This window comes from Pomacea canaliculata, linkage group LG5 (genome assembly GCF_003073045.1).
Source record: "Pomacea canaliculata isolate SZHN2017 linkage group LG5, ASM307304v1, whole genome shotgun sequence".
In the NCBI taxonomy this organism is placed as follows: Eukaryota; Metazoa; Mollusca; class Gastropoda; order Architaenioglossa; family Ampullariidae; genus Pomacea; species Pomacea canaliculata.
In genome coordinates, this window is record NC_037594.1 from 29,380,579 (window position 1) to 29,388,662 (window position 8,084).

The 8,084-nt window shown below is 40.3% G+C and overlaps 1 protein-coding gene across 2 annotated transcripts; it reads right to left on the reverse strand.

Moving 5' to 3' along the window:
* Positions 1-1,289: 1,289 nt before the first annotated feature.
* Positions 1,290-7,187, reverse strand: LOC112563551. 2 transcript variants are annotated; one of them, XM_025237595.1, is made up of 2 exons: positions 7,117-7,187; positions 1,290-5,579 (listed from the first exon to the last, which is right to left on the reverse strand). In XM_025237595.1, exon 2 carries the CDS (start codon positions 5,471-5,473, stop codon positions 1,325-1,327), a length of 4,149 nt encoding a protein of 1,382 aa, XP_025093380.1. In that variant the 5' UTR covers positions 5,474-5,579; positions 7,117-7,187; the 3' UTR covers positions 1,290-1,324. The 2 variants fall into 2 exon arrangements, with proteins under 2 accessions (XP_025093380.1, XP_025093382.1); XM_025237597.1 differs by having other exon boundaries at positions 7,014-7,142.
* Between the last annotated feature and the right edge of the window lie 897 nt (positions 7,188-8,084).

Sequence of the window (8,084 nt, forward strand, 5' to 3'; positions counted from 1 at the left end):
CTTAAAGAATCATCTCTTTGTGGCTCAGTTAGTGTTACTAAATGACTGTCTCTCTTTCAGTGTTCATTGTGATTGAAGGGTTAGGAATCAGTGACAGGAATGGAGTAGAATCAATGGAGTTGCCTTCATCGTTGAGTGTGCCTGGCTCCTGAACATCCTTAGGGCTGCATCTATTTGTTACATTGAACTGCACATCATCCCCATCAATGAATACAGGCACATCCATTGTGGCTTCATCAGTTTTGGTAGCTCTCGAAGAAACATCAGCTGTGTCAGGGTTTACATCCCCCGTTAAGTCTTTACGGACTTGTGGTGAATTCTCTGTCACTGTACTGGTTGTAGGATCATGTGGTGGGAGTTCCGTTTCAGGGACACCTTCACTGCTCTCCTGTGACAATGCTGAAGACTCAGTCACAACAGCTGAAGTTGGACAGTGATGATCCACAGTATCTGTTGCACTTTCTGTACTTGCAGCTTGGATCACATTACTCTGAGATGACCATGAAATGGTAGTCCCACTTTCATGTTCACAACTCTTTGAGCCACTTTCAGATTGAGCTTCAACAAAACAAAGATATGTTCTACTCTTCTGGTTAATCATTTCAGCTTTACTTTTGGAATGGTCTACAGTATCTTTCGTCAGGTTTTATCTTCCGTACTTTCACTTCTTGCACATTCTCTTACCAACTTGTTAATCTCTTCAGGCTCACCTATGTCTGAAGCATTTACACCACTAGTGCCTGTAGTCTCAGACCTAATATTATCAACAACTGGCAGTGAAATACAGGCTTGGACACTGGATGATGCCATGGTTTGGGAGCTCAGCCCCAAATTCATAGTTTCAGCAACAGCTGTGTCTCTAAGTGCCAATTCCACTGAATCTGTTTCACACACAGAGCTTGGCTCATTGTTTTCATTTTGTAGGTTATTGTCCTTTTGAATTTCTGTACTAGGTGTTTCACTTTCAGTCACAGGTAGATCAGCATCTGGAATGCTAACAGGTTCTGTGCAACAACCTGGAGTTGATATTTTTAAGATTTTCTCACGTATTTGAGGATTGCCCACATGATTGAGAATGCACGCATCAATTAAGTTGATATTGCTAATAATTTCTTTTAGGGTTTCGTCTGTTTTCTGACATACATGGTCTAAATCCAAGAAACTACACTGTTGGCAGATTTCTCTGTCAGGATGTTGGTGGTTCCACACATGAGAATAGAACTCTTGCTTCTCTTTAAACCGCTTGCGACAAGATAAGCACACAAATTGATCATTCCACATCATATAGCTCTTAAGAGCCTGAATAGCCGGCAAGTCACCAGAGTCAAGTGTTGAAGGTGATGTTTGGCATCCTGGCAGTATCTACAGTATTAAGTGCTATGGATGGGCATGCCTCTACAGAATCTTCAGGCTCAAGATGTTCTTTCTTGATAAATGACAATGAGCTGAAAGAAGGCAAAGTATTTGTCATGTGTGCCTCAGTTCTGGTAAACTCAGCTGACGAAACAGCTGTAGAGGCAATAGCTGAAGGTGTGCTAACTGATGAAACTGTGGAAACTTCAGCCACTCCACCAGTTACTGAAATGGATAACGAGGGAGTAGTGGCAGTTGATGACTCTGTCATGGTCTGTGGTCCTATAACTGGCAGGGTGTTATATGGTGCAAGATTGCAGCTAGCAGAAGAAATGCTTGCAAGTACTGAATTTGAAGAACTGAAACTAGCAGATCCCGAAACTGTTGGAACATGCAGCCCAGCAACTGGAAACTCAGTTGTTGAAAATGTAGTGGAAGTGCTACTTAAAGATGTGCTACCTTGAACAACAGATGGTACAAAGTGCGGCAAATTAAATGGACTAGGATTTGATGTGTGAGTCCCATTTTGAGATGTTGTCATGGCTTGCTGCCTCATGACGGGAAGAGTTGCATGCTGTGCATAAAGAGTGCTGCCAGGTAAGCTTCCTCCTGCAGCAGCATATTCTGTAGACTGTGTGGAACTTGGTGCCACAAAAAACCCTCTACTTTCCCTTGATGCCTGTGGAATTTCTTTTGATGCCAGCAGTCTTCTTAAGTCAAACATCCAAGATGAATGGAATGCAGGTGAAGGATTCTTCTGAAGTGAATTTAATGCAAAAGGCTGAGTACTCATTGTTCCTCCATTACTGTTCACAGTGCAGTTTACAGGCTGACGCTGGCTCTGATTAGCATTCAAAAAATACTGTTGATTTGAAGAAGATGGTCTTGTGGCTTCGGTGGTCAATAAGCTGATATTTGTAGGGTGTGGTGATATTTTTCTAATAATCAATGGCAACTGTCTCATGTTGTTTGTAGCAGACAGATTTGGATTCACCAAGTATTGGCTCTGAGGAGGGGCAACAGACTGAGAGACAGGCACCAAACTTGCAGTCTGCAGAAAACCATGAGAAAACACTTCAGTTCTGTGAGGTACCATGTTAAGGAAACAATTCTGATTATTCTTTTGTGACGTAATAACACTTTTATCTGATGGTTGAAGGCTGGCTAAAGTCGGCCTCATACTGGGAAGCACTGGCAGGTGCTGGTTTGGCATGGACAAAGGTGCGTGAACTGGGGCCTCACGTGCAACACCCTCACACCCTGGAAGAATATAACGAAGATTATTCTGCATGCAGATAGATGGACGTGTTAAGGGCGATACTGTGTCAAAATCATTTTCAACCTCATCTGTAGAATTCGTAGCAGAGTTAGCCTGGAAGGTAGTTTTGTCACATTTGTCTTTAGCTGAAATCTTGCTGGATTGGCGATTATCTGTACTTGACTCTGATGTTTGACACATGGATGTTTGCTTCCCAGCAGCAAAATGCTCAACATAATTACCTTCGCAAGAAAAGATTTGTAGCTCAGGCATTTCTGCTTCTGGCCTTTTGTTATCACATTTCTCTGATATGTCACACTTTTTCTGCATGTCAATACCTGTAATAAAACATGCATTCACCGAAGTTCCATTTTCCTGGGAATGTTCACAAACTTGTGACTGCTGGTGCTGGTCTTCGGAGATAGAAAGATCTTTCACTTGCCCAGCAGATCCTGACAAAACATTCAAGTCTTCAGCTGTAGGACTACTTGTCAAAGAGGGGTTAACAGTCGTTTTTATGACATCAACTTGGTCATTGCAAGAGTCATTACTGGTGTAATCTGGCATCGGTTCTGACACCAAAACATTCAGTGGAATCGAGAGAGTGTTCTGCGAATCAGTAGTTGCTCCACTGCTGACTGAAGAAACTGCAGACACAGAAAAGCTGGTGGATTCAGAAGTTATGGATGATGTTGGCAAGTCAGCTGCAAGAGAATCTTCACATCTTTCTATAGAATCTGAGCAGGTGATTTCAGCTGGAAGTTTAGATGGCAACAGACTTATTTTCTCTGCATCAGAATATTTAAGTGGAAAGATTTCTTTGCCAGATGTCTTTACTTTCACCATAATATTTCTGGCGATGCGTACTCCATTCAAAGAACTCCTAGCTGGTAAGCCTGAGTGTTCATGGTTACAGTGCTTTCGAATGTCCTCTCGTGTCTTGAATTTACAGGAACAGTGCATGCATGAGTATGGAATCTCTACTGCATGGCAAAGTACATGCTCCAAGAAAAGGTTCCCCGTTTGTGAGTAATTGCACGATTGGCAAGTGTATTTATCAGAAGAAGAATCATATGATATTACCCATGACTGCTGCACATCATTTTCTTCAGAAAGATGAGAGTGTGCGATAGGAGCAGCATTTGCCTGTTGTTCAGTAAGATGAGAGCGTGCGATAGGAGCAGCATTTGCCTGTTGTTCAGTAAGATGAGAGTGTGCGATAGGAGCAATGTTTGCCTGCTGTTCAGTAAGATGAGAGTGTGCGATAGGAGCAACATTTGTCTGCTGTTCAGTAAGATGAGAGTGTGCGATAGGAGCAACATTTGTCTGCTGTTCAGTAAGATGAGAGTGTGCGATAGGAGCAACATTTGTCTGCTGTTCAGTAAGATGAGAGTGTGCGATAGGAGCAACATTTGTCTGCTGTTCAGTAAGATGAGAGTGTGCGATAGGAGCAGCATTTGCCTGTTGTTCAGTAAGATGAGAGTGTGCAATAGGAGCAGCATTTGCCTGTTGTTCAGTAAGATGAGAGTGTGTGATAGGAGCAATGTTTGCCTGCTGTTCAGTAAGATGAGAGTGTGCGATAGGAGCAACATTTGCCTGTTGTTCAGTAAGATGAAAATATCTGAAAGGAGCAATATTTGGTGTGAAAGGAGCAATATTTGTCTGCTGTTCAGAACGATGAGAGTGTGTGATAGGAGCAACATCTGCATGCTGTTCAGAAATACTTATGGAAGCAAGTGGCATCACAGTTTCCGCAAATGAATCTCCAGGTGCTGCAATTCGTAGTGGTTGCAATTTTCTCTTGCCACTGTACTGGGCTTTTGGGTTACATGACTTCCAGAGAAAGTATGGTTTAGATAGGAGAAAACTGCTGCTGTCAGTTGACACAGAATGTGAAACAGGAGATGCACGTTTTTTCAAGGCTTGTTGACTCCTTCGATGACACGGATGGGCATTTAGAACAGCTATGTCTGATGTTACTAGTCCGCAATGTGGACATTTTATCGCCCCAAGCTTTGACCACACATCTCTACTGTCATCTCCTAGTCCAGAGGACTTTGGTGCTGCTGTCAATGTGACGGATTCCTTATTTATTTGTGAGGACTTGCTCTTGCCAGATCTCTGCTCTTTTTTGCTTTGTTTCTTCCTTCGAACAGCTTTTGTGGACTTTTCAGATGGCGACAAAATTGTTTCAGAACCATTATGTTGGGCAGCTGCTTGTAAGGACTTGCACTTGTCAGATCCTGTTAATATCAGATTATCACATCTCTCCATGGTCACCTCTTGCTCGATATTTTGTAAGGCACTTTGCATGAGCTTGGATTTATCAGGAACTGGCATATTTCCTTCTGGCCCCTTATCATGGACATCTACTGCTTGCACTGATTGGCACTCACTAGACTCAGGCAATGTCAACTGCTTATCAGAGCATTGTTTGTTTGCCCCTGCTTCATTATTTTGTGTTGCTGCTTCAAGGGGCTTGGATTTATCAGGTATTGGCATATTTCCTTCCGATCCATTATCTCCAGCATCTGCTGCTTGTATCAACAGACTACACTCTAACAAAGTCAACTTTTTATCTGCCCTCTGCATATTTACCCCATGTTCTTTATTTTGCAGATCCTCTTGCATGGACTTGGAATGATCAGATAATGGCAAATTTGCAACTGATTCATTGGGTTGGATAGCTGTTTGCAGTGTAGTAGCTTTGTCAGATCCTGGCAAAGTTAACCAGTCATCAGATCCTTGCAAATCTGGCTCTGAGCTTTTATTTGGTGTTGCTACTTTCAAGGAACTGCATTTATCTGACCCCAGTAAATTTGCTTTTGGGTTGTCAATGCTTTGGTACTCACTCACGTCCATCGATTTGTACCATTCACATTCTGAGCATTCAAAGAATTCCTGGGTATAGTAGGAGTGAACTTTGACACTTATGCCAGGAAAAAAATCTCCAGCTGATCAGTAAGTCCTGTTTGAAAAAAAAGGAAAAAGCCTTAAAATTGGGCTAAGGTGGCTGATAAATACAAATAGCATCTTAAGGTTTTGTTCTTTTCAAAAAGCCATATATCACAATATGACTCAATACTCTTCTCAAAAAGAAGAAACCAGTGAAGAAAGGCAAACTTTAATTTTATATATATTAAAAATGATTTTCCACTGTCAATAATGGAGCTCAACAGTATGTACTACATTCGTTTCACATGGTGAAGTCCCTACAGTTTAAGTTAGATAAACTAATCTTTCGAATGTAACCTTTAATAATAATAATTGGATTTGTAAAGTGCATTTATCTGTGAGGATATGAACTTGGTGCATTGCATATAAAAGACTACAAGCAAACCAACAGTCAACTAGATGACACCATGAAAAAAAAAGGGGCATGGATAAACGAGTGAGGAGTGGACAGAACTATACTTATGATTATGCAAGATATTTCTTAATCACAAAAGCAGACATAACCCTTTTGGTGGCAGAAGGGTCAGATATGATTGATCCCGCAAAACTCAAGATGAACTTACAGATTGCACTGGTGTAAGAATTAAAAGATTATGATGCATTGAAGATAGCACTAAGATTTCAAGTGGTTTGGGAGAGATAGATGTAACCCTTCCCCCAAAATAATAAGTAAAAAGTAAAGGTAGTACAGTATGAAACACATTTCAGTTTATATTCATAAGCTTCTGGAAGGACCTCAGTTTGTCATTTATTTTGAATTTGTTGATTGACACCCTGGCTTTCACAGACTCTACTTTAACATTATAAATGTTAGGTGATAAGTGCTTAACACATACATTTCAAAAGAATAGTTGTGGATCAACCAAAGAAAAAGGTATAACATCTGCAAATTATTCATAGTGACCACAAGGTCAGACAGTTATGTACTCAGTATAAACAATGTAAACTGTCCAAAACTAAAATAGATTCTTTGAACAAAACATCAACTTGCTTATAGCTGGAGCAACCTTAGAAAGCTGGTCTACCTAATGGTAGAGCCTCTCTTTCTTAAAAGCATGAGAGCGCGGTAGCTAAAATTTTTACCAGTTCTTGTGACTAGTTTTTTTTATAAATAATATCAACTTAACAACAGTGCCACCAGTTAACAATATTGCCTTACAATTTTTAATCTCATATATCATGCAATTTCTGGTTTTTGTTTGTTATTTTCACGTTTAAACTACTTATGACTTACGATGATGCCACAAGCCTTTATTTAGTTTAAACTTCATAATACAAAATAAATCTATCCTCCTGTGCTTGTTACCAATACCAGAGGGCTAATATATTTTAAAGGCATCATAATTAAATTTGCTTTTGCTTTCTTTTTTATGTCCGGATGCATGTAAAATTCTTTTGTGAGCGCGTTCGTGTTTGTTTACAACGCGAAGAGAAACTTGTACTCTACCTGATATCACCACTCAACATATGTACTTTGGTTCATAAAGCTCCTATGATTGTAGAAATAATGATAAAATAAGATGAAGTACTTTCGTTTTTGCGGAACTTACTATTTTCACGAAGTTTTTTCACGATTTTGAAGGGATGCGTGACCGTTAAGGACCAATATCGGAATCAGACTAAATGAGAAGTTCAGACCGTTTGAGACCTGTGGCGATGCCGACTGTTCAATCATCTGCCAACATTTCCTGCAATTTTTATTTATAAACGAAGACTCTTATGCTATTATGCAGCACAGTCAGCGAAATACTACGCAGTATCATTATATATGATTCTCCGTCAGAGCATGACCAAAATAATAAAATCATTCCCAAAATAAACATTGCATGCGATTTTCTTTTTCAAGCTGCCACAGAAGTGTGCCGAGTGCTACAGTAGTTATTTAGTGATATTATTATTATTTTGTGTGTGCAGCAATAGTGTTCGAGTGGAAATGCGCGAATGCTGATCGAGGACTGTCACTCTTTGTGATCATGATCAGCTCCTTAAAAAAAATTAACACAATATACAAACTAATTGCTCCGGCCATTCAGTTCAATTATAAATTACTCTAGTTTCGAACAGAACACAAAGAGTTGTGGTTGATAGCGAAATGCTGGATCCCCCGAGGTAAAACTTGGTGTTCCACGAGGCTCAGTCTTACGTTCTCTTCTGTTCGTATTGATGATCTTCCCCTTCATGTATCCAAATCTTGCGAATAAATGCTGATGACGCATGCATGCATGTTGCAAGCAAACGGACCTACTAACTGCCACTTACTCTTACAAAAGGGTGCTGATGAACTCCACTCTTGCGCTAATCTAAACCATAATATCGTGCTAAACCCTAAGAAAACTGAAGAGGCTACTGCATGACAGCCAAGCAAAAATCAAATCGCTCCATTGTAATGTAACATACTCGATTCGACCTATAAAGTCGAGTACACATAACCTTCTAAGCGTGACTATTGATAATAATGTCAAGGTCCCAGCATATCTTAGCAAAGAAAACTTATTTACTGTGGAAAATTAAGCACTTC